The following is a 16,836-nucleotide window of genomic DNA, read 5'->3' as shown; positions in this document are numbered from 1 at the left end:
CTGGATATGATTTTTGAAACCCATTCCCCTTGACATTGCAGAGACTTCATCTAAGGAATGGGTAGATCAGGAGTGGGTGGAGGTGCCACTCAAAAAACAAGGCTGAACTTCTCATCAAAGAAACTGAAATTAAGCTGATCTGCCTTTGTTCCTGGAAGAAATGTCTTTTCTGAGCTGGCTTCAGAGCATAATTTTATTATATCAAGATAGCACCTGTAAAGAATAAGGAAACACATAAAGTTGACCTTGATTACTTAACAGTCTTAACTTTATTACTTCCTGATATGTATCAAAGTGCACAGTCTTGAGCAGCTTCCACCTGGCCCACCCTGAATACTGCATTTCTTTCCTCCTCCTCCAGTGGTTTTAGGAACAGCCCCTGCAGTGACAATATTTGTCTTTATGTGAAACTCCAGTGTCCATCTCATTTTACTGCACCTTTTGTCGAGATAAACTTAAATAATACCATATTGTCTTTGGTTAAAAGTTTGTGGGAGGCTCTCATTCATGTTATGTTAGATATCTTCTGGATGACCACGGCCAAAACACCACACTCTGAGTTGCTAAGTTTGGCTACTCTGCCTGTAAAGACTAGGTGGCAACTTAGAACTGAGTAGCACATTGTCATGCGCATATGGAATTATAAAAACGTAGGGTTAGAACCAGCAAGAATCATCATACCACCTCAGCAAACATCTGTCCAAACTTGGCTTGAAAATTTCCCATGACTGAACCCCTATAGCATAAGGAGGTAAGCTCTTCTACTGCTTAATACCTCTCCAAGACAGGAAACACCTCCTTATTTCAAATGTCAATGTCCCCCTGTAAAGCTTCCATCCATTGTTTCTTGTCCTGTCTTCTGGAGCTATGGAGAAAAATCCACATCTTCTTCCCTGTGACACCCCTTCAAGTACTGGGAGACTGTTATGATGCTATTATCTCCCCTTAAACTTCTCTTTAGGCAAAAGGAACATATGTAGTTCCTTTACCATTCCTCATAGGATGGAACCTCCAAGCCCCCCATCACCTTCATTGCTATTATGTCAGATAAGAAAGCCTCCTGCTTATTACATTTTATTGTAATTTATGAGTGACATTCAGCTGGTCCCATGTATTTTGGTCTGTGATTAAATAAAAATGTCTTTATATCCATTTCTTTCTCCTTATTTATCTAAGTATTGGCCATTGAACATATTTGATCTCTAATATTACTGATTCTTACCGTTTCAGATGAGTTTATTATCACAGGCTTAAGCCCCAAGCTGGACGCACTAGGGTACAAATAAGTCTCTACTGAAACTCATGAAAAAGTTAATGATTACTTTGTTCCCACTGATTTCAGTGGCACTGAGGGGCAGCAAACTTAATTGGCATCCAAATCAAACCATGTTTCCCTTCTCCATTGAAACTCTCATGAAACACTACAAATATTTATGTCTTTTTATTAAAGAATACATTTTGCAGAAAACAAGTTTTCAGATAAAAAGTTCAGCCATTGATACTAAAACAATCTTTCAAAGTAGTGGCATTAATTTCATTAAATCAATCAAATTGGAAATATCAATTTTCCCCAAATACTTTCAGAACTGAAGATTCTTTTGGAGAACATGGTGACAGAAGGCTTCATTCATACAGACAGGGTTATAAAATGATGTAGCCTGAGACCATATGCCAAGAATTATATAATTATTTGGATTTCCCTATCTAAGTTCAGAAAGTCCAAAAGCTCTGATTCTAGAAAATCAAATTTTAAAGCTGCAATATCGTGACTGGAAAAAAGGGGGAAAACTGAGATGCAACAAAGGTGAATTTGGGGTTGTATCCAGAGAACTCCCATACTTGATCACTAGCAGAGGAAGGAATGAACACCAGTTATAATTCCATCCCATTTCTTTTGGAAGAAGGAAAATCAGTTCTAATCCCTGGAACAGGAAAGAAGGGAGAAGAATAGAAGAACAGGCCTGCTTCCTGTGGCCTGCTTTCAGAAGTCTCCCAATGATCTTATCATTTGCAATGTTCACATGGGCTTGAGAAAGAAGCTGGAATGCCATGTAATGCAAGTGTGTGTGTGTGTGTTTGAGTCAGTGTTAACTCCTGGCAACTGCCTGGACTAGTCTGTGCAGTTTTCTTGACAAGGTTTTTTGGAAGTGGATTGCCATTGCCTGCTTTCTAGGGCAGAGAGAGAGTGACTGGCCGAAGGTCACCCAGCTGGTTTTGTGCCTCGTGTGGGACTAGAATTCATGGTCTCTGGTTTCAAGCCTGATGCCTTAATCACTACTGCAGACTGGCTTTCAAGAATGCAAGAATACCTGTGACTATTTCTGAAAAGTGCCTGCCTATTCATCATAAAACTTTTTTGAAAAAAACCAGCCTTAAGTATTTATATATAGATTTAAACACATTTCACACTTGACAATTTGAATGCACCTACTTGATATGGGAAGGGCTCTGCCAAGTGAGTTACAAGAATTTGCAAATATATATCCAGACAAGTGAGGAGTGGAAACTATTGACTCGAAGGCACACACACACACACCGGAAAAAGAGAAAAGTGCAGGATGGCTGCGCTACTGAAAAATGCTTTCCCAAATATAGAACACAAGATTTTTGTACAGGGATGGACACTCAGTTCCAGATGCCCTGAAGGGCGTGATGCCAGTCGAGCTGAAATAAGCAATGAATCTATCAAGAGACTCCTTGATTGTTTCCACACAACACACTTAACCTAATTCCTGGATTAATACATTTTCTTGATTTCTACAAGATGCTGAAGCTTAAACTGGCCAGTCTAAGCTTATACTAAGCCCCTGTCAGGCACAAACTAGCCAAGGATCAAACCAATCAAGCTTAGCAAGTTTAATCAAATTAGCAAGTTGTGTGAGCACAGCCACTAGGTTTATAACCTGGTTAAGCATGTTGTGTCAATACAACTATCCTGCTTCTTCAAAGAAATTGAATGTTTTAGAGAAAAGAGGGTGGGGGTGGGGAATCATGGCTGCCTTCTTCTAAAACTAAAGTCATTCTTCATCATTTGTCTTATAGATTTGTGGATTTGCCCCAGTGCATATAATTCTGATTGGACACTATCTGTGCCCCCAGGTTACCAATGCAGCTTCAAGGGTCATCTCAAAGGCAGCGTCATATTTCTCCTACGTTGATACTGCTGTATCCTTATGCAATTTATAAGCAAGCCCACCTGTCCAGAGAAAAAATACGGATTAGCTTCACAGCAGATGAAGTAGAATTAAAAAAAAACCCACAAAGAACAAAAACAAAAACCAGGAACCTACGGACCTCTGGACTCAACCTCATCTCTTTATTCATCTCCTTATGACCAAGTTCTGAGCCTCAAAAGTCAGTGGTCCAGAACAGCTCTACTTCTCTAAACTGCATACACTCTTGATATCAGGTGTATCAGGTAACCTAGTGTTCTGAACTTTAGATCTCTTCAGTCCCAACCAAGCTAGGGATTGCATGAGCTGTAATCCAAAGTATCTAAATCTTTGGATGTTTCGATGTTGCTGTTTCCTCTCCAGACAGGGAAAGCCGGCTAGTTCCCACCCCAAAAATGAAATAAATTTCACAGTTGTAAAAATATACGGAATGCATAAAGATGTATTTTTAAAAAAAAAAATCTTGCCAGAGTATCCATACAATATACTTACCAGTTATAAGGTACAAAGGAAAGGAGGTCCAACCCAAGCCAAAAGACCATCCATATGGGATGGTGGATAGATTGAAGGGTTTGAGGAAGGAATCAGTCTGTCCACTGAAAATGGCCATAGCAATCATGACACAGAGGCCTGGAAATCAAGAAAGAGGTAGAAACATCTCTTTCAAAACTATGGATGACAACAATGGGCTCTTCTGCCCTCACAACAAAGAAGGCAGCAGCCTCTTGAGATGTTTCTTGCATTGGGATAGTCCAAGTACTTCATACTGAGAGCCAGTTTGGTCTAGTGGTTAAGGTGCTGGGCTAGAAACCAGGAAACTGTGAGTTCTAGTCCCTCCTTAGGCATGGAAGCCGGCTGGGTGACTTTGGGCCAGTCATTCTCTCAGCCCAACTCACCTCACCGGGTTGTTGTTGTGGGGAAAATAGGAGGAGGAAGGAGTATTAGGTATGTTTGCCACCTTGAGTTATTTATAAAAAAAAAAATAATAATAAAGGCAGGATAAACATTAAATAAATGAATATTTGCTCCAGTCTCAAGAGCTGGCATTAGAGAATGGATTAATTTGCCAATTTTGTTTTCTCAGTTTCACATTATTTTGTGTATAACACTGTTCTAACACTGAACTGCATCCTTTCCTGGATCAACAGACCCTTCTCATGGTCTGAAAAGTGGCCTAGTGGGTATTTTTTTCTCACAGCCACTCATGTTTAGTCACCTCTTGCCTGGGCTAGTGTACTTGGGGCCACACTTGAAGACACACTGGAAAGATGCACTGGAAACTAAAGGTGGTCCATAAGGTGACTACATGAGTACTTATGAATGCACTTCAGTATGTCCATCTGACACCACTACTTCATGCACTGGTTGCCAGTTGGTTTCTGAGTGCAATTCAAGGTGCCAGTTCTCATCTATAAAGCCTTTCATTATTTGGTTCCTGGCTCTTTATGGGACCGTCTTTCTCCAATTATCCCTGTCCATCCAGTAAAACCTGACAAGATGGCCATGGTCCATCTCCCATCAACTAAATAGTGCCGTCTTGTGAGATACTGGAGCCGTGCCTTTTCTGATGCTTTTTCCTGCCCTTGGAAATACTCACTAGGCCTGAGGTTCATTTGGCCCCAACCATAGTGTCCCTTAGAAAAGCTTTAAAAACTTGGCTTTTCTAACAGGCCAGAGATTGGGGTAACCCTGTCTGGTTGATGATGGGTAGTGGGAATAATTACAATTACACAATTTCCCCAATACTCTAATTTCTGTATTTGGTCTTGTGGTTTTTTTTTTAATGTTTTTAACTTTGTACACTGCCTCACATCTTTCTGATATCATCATCATCACCATCATCATGCATAGACATGCCCATATTGTTGCAGTCTTGGCAACAATATGAAGTGGTTGGCCTTCTTTTGGGATGCCTTTTCAATTTCCCCATCTAGACTACATCTCTGGGACTTTTGGGGTGGTACCCCATTCAAGTATTAGGCAGGTTCAGTTCTTCAGTTCTGCTTAGCTTTTGAGATCATCTGAGGACAGGTGGGTGCTACCATCTGCTGAGGTGGTAGGTAACACTACCATTTTTTTAAAAAAAGAAGTGTATGAAATGAAGGGTTTCAAAGCCTGTATGTTTATTTGTTTTGAAAGCACTCTATACTAGTAATTTGAAAACTCCCCCCCCCCCCCGGCCCTGACATTCCAAATTAAAAAAAAAGCTTTAAAGAAGATGTTTCAACCAATATACTGGGGCGTGAGATCTGTTGAATTCAAGCGAATTTTCTCTTGTGCAGTCATATAGAAGATGCCCATTTGTTTGTTTATTTTAAAAGTTAACTCTTTATCAAGTAATTTGAAAAAAATCACACATACCACCATTTCAAATTCTACATTCTGCCTGCTTTTGAAGTTCATTTCAGTTCAAGTTTTCTCGGCACAAGTCTGGGGAAGTTTCAAATACTGGTGATAGTACTGAGTTAAGCAACACAAAGGATAGGAGTCATATCCGGGAAAAGACTCCTTTAAAGATTCTTATTAAACATAATACCTGCAGTAAAGCTGGCAATAGATGATATGAGGCCCATGGAGATATTGCCAAGATTGGATTGGCTAAGCATGGTGCCAAGCCCACCGAGAGAGACAGCTCCAGCGATCATCCCCAGAATCATGAAGGCTCGGATGGCATGGAAAGCGCCTGTAGGAACCCAGTGGATAGACAAGATAAGAATTAAAGGCAGAGGTTCCTGCACATTTCAGGCTGGTGACACATTTGGAATATTGAGACCATGCAGGAGCACTCTCACAAAATGGCTGTTGTGGATGGTTGCTGATTCCCATAATGGCTCCCAAGTGGGGCAAGGCCAGCCACAAAACATTTGGATTACCATATCTGCCCTGCCAACTGGAAGGCAACCCACGTTTTCATCTTTTCTGTGCCACTTTGCTGCCATCTGTGATTTTTGCGACCCAAATATGCTAGGTCTGCAGCCCAAACCCAACCCGAGCCCTAACTGTAATCAGATTTCTCCACCTCATTCATTCTAACTCCTGTTCCTCCGCATGGGTGTCTGTTGATGTAGAGACCCATGGAGATGGCCTTGAGGGAAATATCTGGAAGCCATTACAGACACAAAAAGGGCAGAAGCATTCCTTAAACTCTGGGGAAGGAGATAGTTTTAGGAAGAGTCAGGCTGTCTCCTCGGTGACTCACTGGGGTATGAGAGGGAGGGGAGGAAAAACACGAGCAGATCTGCAAGATTTTGTTAATATGGCCTATCTCAATAAAGCTTGGTTCTAGTCTTCTTGTGAAGTCTTGTTTCTTAGTCTGGATAACCCTGAAGGGCTGACAGCAGAAACCAGGGTTTGGTCAAAATGGTGGAACACGCACTGAGATGTGACGACCCAAGTTCTGCCCCTGACATACTGGCAGGCAGTGTCACAATGCAAAACCTGAAAGGGGTGGAGTTTGCATCATGATGTTGTGATGCATGTTTTGTCATTTGTTTCCCGCCTCTCCTTGCAGACACCCACGCCCCCCACCCCTGGTTAGGATACTTCCTATCATCGCTGTTTATTCCTCTCTTCCTTGGGTAATCGATGGTGTACTAGTTAAATAAATACAGCAATGTATTTTCCCCCAATGCACTAGGATGCAATCCATCATTTTTTTCCCCTAAGAAAAGCTTGGGGCACCCTATTCTCCTTTACACTGAATGCCTACAGTATGCCTGGCATCTGGGATCTAAGGAGCCATCCTAACTGCCTCAACTCTTTCAGGCAGGATAGCCCTGGACTATCTACAGGTGGTGCAAGATCCAAGCTGGGCTACCTTAAAAAAGAAGATTGGACAAATTGATGGAAGATAAATCTAACAGTAGCTATTGGATATGGTGGGAAAATGGATCTTCTGTATACAGGAATTGCATACTACGTATTGTCAACCCTCCAAGATAGACCAGACTAGGAAACCAAAGTCATGCACGTAGACCAATACTACTTTTATCATAAGGTTACAGTAACAGAATCTTACAAGTCTGATTGCAGCTCTCCCTTTCCTCCCTTTATCTTTGTGTGGAATAGGGAGGGGGTTGTCTGAGATGTTTGTGTATATTACAGTTCTGTCCATGGACCCAGGTTTCTTTTATCTTACAGTTCCCTGGCAGCAGCTCTTCCTCCTGTCTCTCAAGGACATTCCCTCTGCCTTCTACATCTACTCCTAGCTACCTGGGGGCAGACAGGCCACTCTTGGAGACTGATCCAGAAGCTGATGGACTTAATTAAGCTGAGGCCAAGCTCCCTTCATTGATCTCTATAAGATAACTTCTTAGTCTTTAATAATTCCTTGTATTGGGATTGGGATTGGATCAATAACTGAATCATACAGTATAATCTGTCCTGTCCTCCCTAACTCTCCTCTGTAGCTTTCTCAGCCCCCCTAGAGAGTGACTTGATGAAGTTTCCTGATTGTCCTCTCTGTTAAAAAGGCCCTTAGTTGAACTGGAAAGGCCTTCCCAGCCTTAAACCTTCCCAGGATTTCAGCTCAAGAAAGTACCCAGGAACTCATGAAAAGATCCTTGTGGTCCTTCTCCACAAAGACAGAGAAGATCTTACCTGTCAGCCCTTTCAGACCAAAGAAGGAGCATTGGTTGCCCCCACACAATTTCCACAAACCAAAATGGCCCACTGAATCATCTAGCCAATAGTCTGAACCCAAGGCAAGGAGCAGGAACAGAAGGCTGATGCAGGAACAGACTGCTGCACCAATATTCAGGGCATTCATTTGTAGAGAGTGTTCTGATCTGTCACCACCCAGGAGGTCTGTGATGGAACTGGAGGAGAACATTGATTTTATGTTATGGATGTTCCTTATTTTTATCATCTATGGTTATGCATCTTCATTACTTTGCATGTTAAGGATTTTATTGGGTGATTTTAGTGCATGGTAAACTCCCCAGGAAAAATGAGAACCATCAACATCAGTACAAACTTTCAAGTAGGTATTTGAGTAGAGGGCCTTATCAGAAATGAGAGCGTGGCCAGTTTCTTCCACAAGGTATTTCTGTTGATGGAGTCAAAAGCTATCAAGGTGGTAAACAATTTCTTGCCAATGGATGTGTATTTCACAATGTGTTGTAGAGTAAAACAATTGTCTATCGTGGGGCACCCCAGTCCGAATCCAGCCTGTTCCAGTCCTATATCTTGCTCAAAAGATGTTTTGCGTACATTTTGGCCACTGTACAAATAAGACTCATGGGCCTATTGTTTTGGGGATCTTCCTTGTCTCCTTTTTTGTATATAGGAACTATGACGGAAACTTCCCATTCTACTAGTAGAATGTGTTATTTATGGAAGGAGACAGTCCTGCCAGCAATGGGGCCCACCAGTCAGTATGTGTCCTAAAATGTTCTGGAGTTAGAAAGTCTTCACCGGGCATCCTGTTAGACTTCAATGTCTGAACAATAATAAGTTTAGTTTGTGTCATTGACAGTGGTGGACAAGGAGGGAGGTTTTGAGGAATTAGAGTCACAGTGTCTACTTATGTGAGGAGCACTGGTTGGGGTTGGCAAATAGATTAGCATAAAAATCCTCCCATGATGATGCTGGAATGGGAATGTCAAATAGGAACATACATTCCTTCCACATCCCAGATACAGTATTCCAAAATATGACTGAGTTGGTCCCTTTCACTGATATTTCTAGATGTGACCAAAGTGCTACTGTGTATTGGGCCTTCTTGGTGGTTATTAAATTGTTTTAGTGACAACTTTGCTTTAGCATTTTAGCATGATTTTTTGGGATAGGTAGCTATTGAGGCTGCCATCAATATCTTTCTCATGTGTAGACAGAGTTGAACCAATTAGATCTTATTGACTGTAGGTTCCTAACAAATAATTTGTCTATTAGGAAGTTTCTTAACATAAAAGACAGGCTAGTATAATCAGTGAGAATTTCACCAGGATCTGGATGGGTGAGGAGATTGCCTTCCTCCAAATCTGGGCTGCTCTGGGTTTAGAAAACTAGCTATTGCTTTGATGTCCACCTCGGACAATTTGAGCCTTCTGTTCTGCCTCACTTCAAGGTTAGCTAGTAACCTCTTATCACTTGGCATGAGTGGTCTAAAATCAGAACTGCCATAGAAGTTAACAGTGATAAGTGATGGTTGCTGTCCTTCCTCATGTGGACTTGAATATCTGAAAATTTCATTTCATTTCATTTCAAAAATTTATAAGGCCTCCCATCTCAAAGAACTCCGGGTGGCTCACAACAACAATAAAATCAATAACTATAAAACTATCATAAAACAGTAAAACAATAAAACAATAGCTCAGCCTTGCTACACATACAGAGTCCAAAATGCTTTTGGAATTCCCTGAGTAGTACATATAAGGAAAAGTAAAACCAAATTCTTTGCCTCCTAAAATATGGAGGTTACATTTATTTGACAGAGGGACCACTTGTGATCCAGCCGTGTTCCTTTTAGAATTTGTAGAACCCTGGGTGAGGGTCATTTAAGAGATATGCCTCAGGGACATCACCCAGATGTATGTATTGATGTAGAGAGGCACCCACCCTGGCATTGAGGTCTCCCAGTAAAATTGCAATGGCTATAGGGAGTGTTGAGTTTATCTCTTTTCTAGATTTACCCATATATCTGGGGAGGAATGGGGGGAAGAGTGTGGAGAAAGACATACTGTATTTCAACAAAACTTTTGGAGAATTTATACATAAGTTTAACTGCTACGTAGTGGGTAGAATCATCTCTAAACACCATTGATTCTGAGTAAGCTGGAGGAGAGTCCCTGCTAGAGAGTCCACTTTGTCATTTCCTGCTGGCAGAAGTTCAAAGATGGGGAGCACCGCTTGTGCTGTCAATAGGCATTGCCTGGTGATGGAATAAAGCTACGTTTTCATTTTTTAAGCTATTGAGGTTGGAATCCTTGTCTCCTTTCGGTATAAGCCCTGCAGCTGCTGGACAAACAGCTGGTACAAATGCTTTAAGGCCATTTGTATTCTGTCCTTCCTTCCAGAGCTAAAGTAGTTCTCTCCATGAGAGAGAAGAGACCCCATCGCCATTTTATCCTGCTCAGAAACTTAAAAGTTTGGTAGCTACTGCTGAGAGAAAGCAGACAACCCAAATTCACTCAGTGAAAGTGGACACTGGCATTTAAATCCGGGTCTCTCCATTTCTGGACTTACTTTCTACTGTAACTATTTCTCTCACCTTTGCACTGGGGAAGGTTGAAATAACCGAGATTATTTAAAGAAAAATCAACATTTTTTTTCTTTTTTTCTGGGAAGTGGAGAGAAGGAAAGAGAGAAAAATCTCAGATATTTTCTCAGAAAATGAATGTCTTTTCAACTATTTCTGTTCATCTTCAGGAAGCACCTCTTAGCACCACATCACCCCAGATCTCATTGAAATTGACAGATTTGTCACAGAAGCTCTGACAACTGGATTCAATAGCTCATTTTCTTTTGCATCCTTCCGTTTATATCCAGTTCTAACACATCTTCCATTCAAAAGCATTCATTCACCCAGAGTGCTATCATTCAAACTGAGAAATCATCACATTTACACGAAATTAATGACCATTTTAAGAAGCCTAGGTATATCTTGAGGTTCAAGATTTCTCAAGGAGTCTTGAACTAATAAACTAGGTCTCTATTAATCTCATGGGTTAGAAAACTAATAGAATTTAAAAGTATTATTTAACCAGCAAAAAAGATGCAACTTTTCCTTTACCTTGTCTGAATGAGTCTAGTGTAAAATATTGATTTCATAAACTTGTTGTTAGATCTCTTCAGTACTTCCTGGGACTCATGAAGAATAAAATTTGCCAGTCCTTAAATGATTAAAGAAATAAAGAAAATATTTTTTGTCCTGTAAAAATCTAAAGAAATACTATCTCACCAGCTTAGAATCTGTTCCTTGGCCTTTCTGCAGGTGATAACTCTCTGGCGTAAGTTTCAAGAATGCTTGGGCTCCACTCCCCTGTTACTATATGTTTAACACGTAACTAGGACACCTCCTTTAAAATGTTATGAGATTGATATCCAGATCCTCTCCCCACCCATATAGGGTTTGTTTGCTATTCACTTCCTTAATCCTTGGTTCTCTGAGATCTTGAAATGATGTCCCAGTTTCTTTTCAAGACTGTTCCCTATCTAGGGAGGGAGGAATGTGTTGGCTTTTTCCTATGTTTGATTCTCTTCCATCCTTCCATCTCATTCATGAATGAAAATTTGGTCAACAAATAGTTCTTCAGCTATCTGGATTGGCCACATTCAGTAGGTAGAGTCCTTCCCAGTGAAGAGGGGAAGAGCATACCTGCTTGGTACAGAGCTCTTAATGTTAAGGAGCCTTTCAGAAGAAAAGGAATGGAAGTCTTCATCCAGAACCAAAATCGTGCTTTTCAAAGCCAGAACTAAGAACATAAAGTTATGTCTGTTCTGCAGTCTGCAATTTTTAAGTTAAAAAGATGAACCTCTCTGATCAGGTCCATGGTTTTCATGTAAGGCTATGCAAATTTTGTTTTGTTCTTATTAAAACATTGAAGCCAACAAAATCCTTACCCTTCATAGCTCTATTCACAAGGGACATGCTGCAAAAGTTAAGAGAACCTCTATTTATTGATGTCGTCTTCCTTGTGAGAAGGAAATATTAGAGAACAGCTGTGAGAAAGTAACATCTTCTGATTGGGGATTTAACCTGTCAGTGGGATGTGTTCCTCCTGTCGTTCACTCAATTAAACCCTGGGCTACTCTCACAGGAGGAGAATTGCCTGGATCAGGAGAAGTCAGGAATTTTGCTTCCATGGTGACCTAAGAGGTAATCATCTAGCCCCCATCAAAGTGTATTCATAACCATCTTCAAAGCAAAAATGAACAAGAGATAAATTTAATCCAGAATCCTCACTCAGCTATTGCAGAGAATTCTGGAAATTGCTCCACAGGTCTGAAAGTTGCCAAAGTTGAGAAACATTAACCTATAAGCACTGCTATTCTGGTTTTTGATTCTGAAACAGCACCATAATATCCAACAGAGGTGTCACCACCAAATTGCTGAGGATTAGAGAAGAGAATGACATAGGAAGGATAAGGTGTGAAACCAGGTTCTCTGAAAATAATAGCCTCCATGAGAATTGGTGTTCTGTAGAAGTACTAATGAAAGCCAATTAATACCAGACTGGGCTCAATACCCAAGAGCAGGGTTTCTCGACCAGGGTTCCGTGGCACCCTGGGGTTCTGCAAGAGATCACCAGAAGTTCCCTGGGAGATCATGATTTATTTAAAAAATTATTTCAAATTCGGGCAACTTCACATTAAAGGGGTAGTTTCATTCTTTATTTTTCATTTAAGAACACTGTTAGTGCATATACAGTAGACAGGCCTACCCATGAAACGAATATAATATTTTTGTAACTTCTGGCCTCTCTTTGAGCCTGAAGGTGCAGGGGTTCCCCGAGGCCTGAAAAGTATTTCAAGGGTTCCTCCAGGGTCAGAAGGTTGAGAAAGGCTGCCCAAGAGAATAAGGATCTACAGTGGGGTCTATTAAAAATACCTGCTTCCTTAAAAGGATCAAGTATTTCATCCACAAATCTGGAAACAAGGAGAAACACTGGGCAGTTTCTACTTTTGAAAGCCATAAGGAAGGCTGCTCCCATGCTACACATTAAACATTGACTGAAAACAAATACTTACGTCAGCTTCTGCAGTACCATAAACTCTGTTATTTTACATACATCTTGTAGAGAAACATTTTAAGTCCAGTCTGGTTCACTCATACAGGAGTTGGAAAAAACAATAGGTCTGCTTTGGAAGAGTTCTCCAAGATCAAGGGGAACATGCAAAGAAACCAGAACTATTTTTATTGGGACTTATGGATACTGAATTAGAAAAGACTCATGGAAGGCTAGTTTTGTAAATGGTAATGGCAGCACGATTACTATCCGCACACAGATGGAAGAATATTGACATTCCCGCAGTGGAGGAAGGGACTGTAAACAGGTCAGAAGTAGCGGAAATGGCAAATCTGACCTGTCTGGTCAGGGAGAAAACAACAAGTGCTTTTTTCGAAAGACTGGAAACCTTTTATGGGCTTTTTGCTAAAAGAAGAGGCATGATGGTTTATGAATTTAATGACTGAAACACATGAGAATGAAATAAGGGATTGAAGGGATTTCTGGAAGGATTAAGAGGGAGGGGAGACGATAGGTTTGTTAATGTCTGTTGAAGAGAAGGTCGGAAGTCGTTATATTTCATAATTTTAGTTTTTTCCCCTCTTCCTTGCTTTTTCTTTCCTTGCACCTCTTACTTTCTTTTTTTCCCCTCTTCTAGCTCTTTTTTTAGATTTGTCTTTTACTTTATGCAAAATCCTCAATAAATATAAATTGTTTAAACAAGAACATTATTGTTGTTGTTTATTCATTTAGTCGCTTCCGACTCTTTGTGACTTCATGGACCAGCCCACGCCAGAGCTTCCTGTCGATCGTCAACACCCCCAGCTCCCTCAGGGACGAGTCCGTCACCTCTAGAATATCATCCATCCACCTTGCCCTTGGTCGGCCCCTCTTCCTTTTGCCCTCCACTCTCCCCAGCATCAGCATCTTCTCCAGGGTGTCCTGTCTTCTCATTAGGTGGCCAAAGTATTTCAGTTTTGCCTTTAATATCATTCCCTCAAGTGAGCAGTCTGGCTTTATTTCCTGGAGGATGGACTGGTTTGATCGTCTTGCAGTCCAAGGCACTTTCAGAATTTTCCTCCAACACCACAGTTCAAAAGCATCGATCTTCCTTCTCTCAGCCTTCCTTATGGTCCAGCTCTCGCAGCCATATGTTACTACGGGGAACACCATTGCTTTAACAATGCGGACCTTTGTTGTCAGTGTGATGTCTCTGCTCTTAACTATTTGATCGAGATTTGTCATTGCTCTTCTCCCAAGGATTAAGCGTCTTTTGATTTCCTGACTGCAGTCAGCATCTGCAGTAATCTTCGCACCTAGAAATACAAAGTCTTTCACTGCTTCTACATTTTCTCCCTCTATTTGCCAGTTATCAATCAAGCTGGTTGCCATAATCTTAGTTTTTTGAGGTTTAGCTGCAAGCCAGCTTTTGCGCTTTCTTCTTTCACCTTCATCATAAGGCTCCTCAGTTCCTCTTTGCTTTCAGCCATCAAAGTGGTATCATCTGCATATCTGAGATTGTTAATGTTTCTTCCAGCGATTTTAACTCCAGCCTTGGACAAGCCCAGCATGTCGCATGATGTGTTCTGCATACAGGTTGAATAGGTAGGGTGAGAGTATACAGCCCTGCCATACTCCTTTCCCAATCTTCAACCAGTCCATTGTTCCATGGTCTGTTCTTACTGTTGCTACTTGGTTGTTATACAGATTCTTCAGGAGGCAGACAAGATGACTTGGCATCCCCATACCACTAAGAACTTGCCACAATTTGTTATGGTCCACACAGACAAAGGCTTTAGAATAGTCAATAAAACAGAAATAGATGGTTTTCTGAAACTCCCTGGCTTGTTCCATTATCCATCGGATATTGGCAATTTGGTCCCTAGTTCCTCTGCCTTTTCTAAACCCAGCTTGTACATCTGGCAATTCTCGCTCCATGAACTGCTGAAGTCTACCTTGCAGGATCTTGAGCATTACCTTACTGGCATGTGAAATGAGTGCTACTGTTCGATAGTTTGAACATTATTTAGTGTTTCCCTTTTTTGGTATGGGGATATAAGTTGATTTTTTCCAGTCTGATGGCCATTCTTGTGTTTTCCAAATTTGCTGGCATATAGCATGCATTACCTTGACAGCATCATCTTGCAAGATTTTGAACAGTTCAGCTGGGATGCCATCGTCTCCTGCTGCCTTGTTATTAGCAATGCTTCTTAAGGCCCATTCAACCTCACTCTTCAGGATGTCTGGCTCTAGCTCACTGACCACACTGTCAAAGCTATCCCTGATATTGTTATCCTTCCTGTACAGGTCTTCCGTATATTCGGATTCGCCGTTCACCACCAGCACCGTCGGCCGCTAGCCGTCCTTTCGGCTTTGAGCTAGCTGCGTCATCACGTCTGGGGCTAGTTGAACTCATCCTCTGTTCCTCCCCAGTAGCATTTTGACCATCTTCCGACCTGGGGGTCTCATCTTCCGATGGTATACCGACATATCTCTGGTTGTACTGATCCATTGAGTTTTCACGGCAAGAATCCTGGGGTGGGTTGCCATTACCTTCCCCAGGGATCACATTTAGTCTGACCTCTCTGTCATGACCTTCCTGTCTTGGGTGGCCCTTCACGGTTTAGCTCATGGCATCACTGAGGTGCTCAAGCTCCAGCACCATGACAAGGTAACGATCCTTTGCTGAAGAAGAACGTTATAGGTAAAACATATTCAGAATATAGTCTCTCAAAGTCTTTAAAACAACCATTTAGATGACCCGATTTAAGATATTTATCTCTTGTTGGGCCTAGCTACTCCAGTACAGGTAATGGACATTGCTTCATGTCCATTCATTCAGTAACCATTCTAAATTACAATGGCACTGAAGAAATGGACTTACGACTGGTCCTTGAATTTCTGGCCATCGCAGCCCGCTCACATTTATGGCCCCCTGCCACCACCTCCCCCATCCCTAGCTGACCTTCGTTGTCTTCGTCTGCCTCCCCTCCATTGGGCTCACCATCCTGGCCATGCTCAGGGGAGGTGCCATGGAAACGTCCCACAGCATGGATGAATGAGTGTGCCATGCCACACACCGCGAACCACTATAGGTAGCCCTCAACTTAGGATGGAAATTGGGACAGGAATTTCCATTGCTAAGCAACAGCAATATTCAAATCTCAAATTGTATTTATTTGGTCAATGACCAGCAAAATTTAAAAGTAGAAAAGCAAAGTAAAACAAAAAAAATACAATAATTTACTACTGACTAATAAGATATATCACATAATAATATAGCATTCACTCTGCTATTACTATATGAATACATTTGTTACCTTAGTGGTGTGAGCCTAGAACATTAGGAATTATAAAATAAAAATAAAAATATATATCCCCTGACAATTTATTTAGAAGTTTCAAATTTAAAAGTACTGTTTAAAATAGGGAGTTCTTTCTTTGTCTGGTTTTGTCTTATTTTCATTGCAGCAACACAGAATTTGGCAACTGTACATGTAATGCATGGTTTTAGATCCTGAAGTAGATAGTTCACATAAAAATTATCTGGATACCCAGGGAGTTTTTCTTTTAGGGGCAAAATGTAAATTGACCTGATATCCCTGTAAAATGTACAGTGAAGCAGTACTTGTGAGATGGTTTCTACTTCCTCTTAACCACATGGGCAGATATGCTCAGCTATAGGGACTTTGTTATACCTGCCTTGGAGTAGTGCAGATGGAAGAATATTGGATCTAGCTTTGAAGAATGCAATTCTCAATTTAGGGAAGGTTTAGCAAATACCTTGCTGGTTCCCACATGCCCCTGTTTATCCAAATTCTGTTATGCTGTGGGAGCCTATTAACTTCATTCTGGAACCCCATGTCCCTTATTCTGTGGATGACTAGTTGTTTGGCTTGGTCACAGCCTAATGATATTAAGAATAGAGGAGAGAGTCCATACAAAGCCAGCTTATATTCTACTGCCTGCTTCCAGGGTGAAGAGAAGTTACCTAT

General features: G+C 41.2%; 1 protein-coding gene across 1 annotated transcript; it reads right to left on the bottom strand.

Moving 5' to 3' along the window:
* Window positions 1-2,885: 2,885 nt before the first annotated feature.
* Window positions 2,886-7,978, bottom strand: LOC134503514 (protein NKG7-like). Its single transcript, XM_063312314.1, has 5 exons — window positions 7,714-7,978; window positions 6,174-6,258; window positions 5,710-5,856; window positions 3,666-3,803; window positions 2,886-3,196 (listed from the first exon to the last, which is right to left on the bottom strand). The coding sequence occupies exons 1-5, from the start codon at window positions 7,939-7,941 to the stop codon at window positions 3,150-3,152; spliced, it is 645 nt and encodes a 214-aa protein (XP_063168384.1). The 5' UTR covers window positions 7,942-7,978; the 3' UTR covers window positions 2,886-3,149.
* Window positions 7,979-16,836: the final 8,858 nt, after the last annotated feature.

Source organism: Candoia aspera, chromosome 10 (assembly GCF_035149785.1).
Source record: "Candoia aspera isolate rCanAsp1 chromosome 10, rCanAsp1.hap2, whole genome shotgun sequence".
Lineage (NCBI taxonomy): Eukaryota > Metazoa > Chordata > Lepidosauria > Squamata > Boidae > Candoia > Candoia aspera.
Note: the sequence above shows the minus strand (reverse complement) of the source record. Positions and strands in the feature narration are given on the sequence as shown.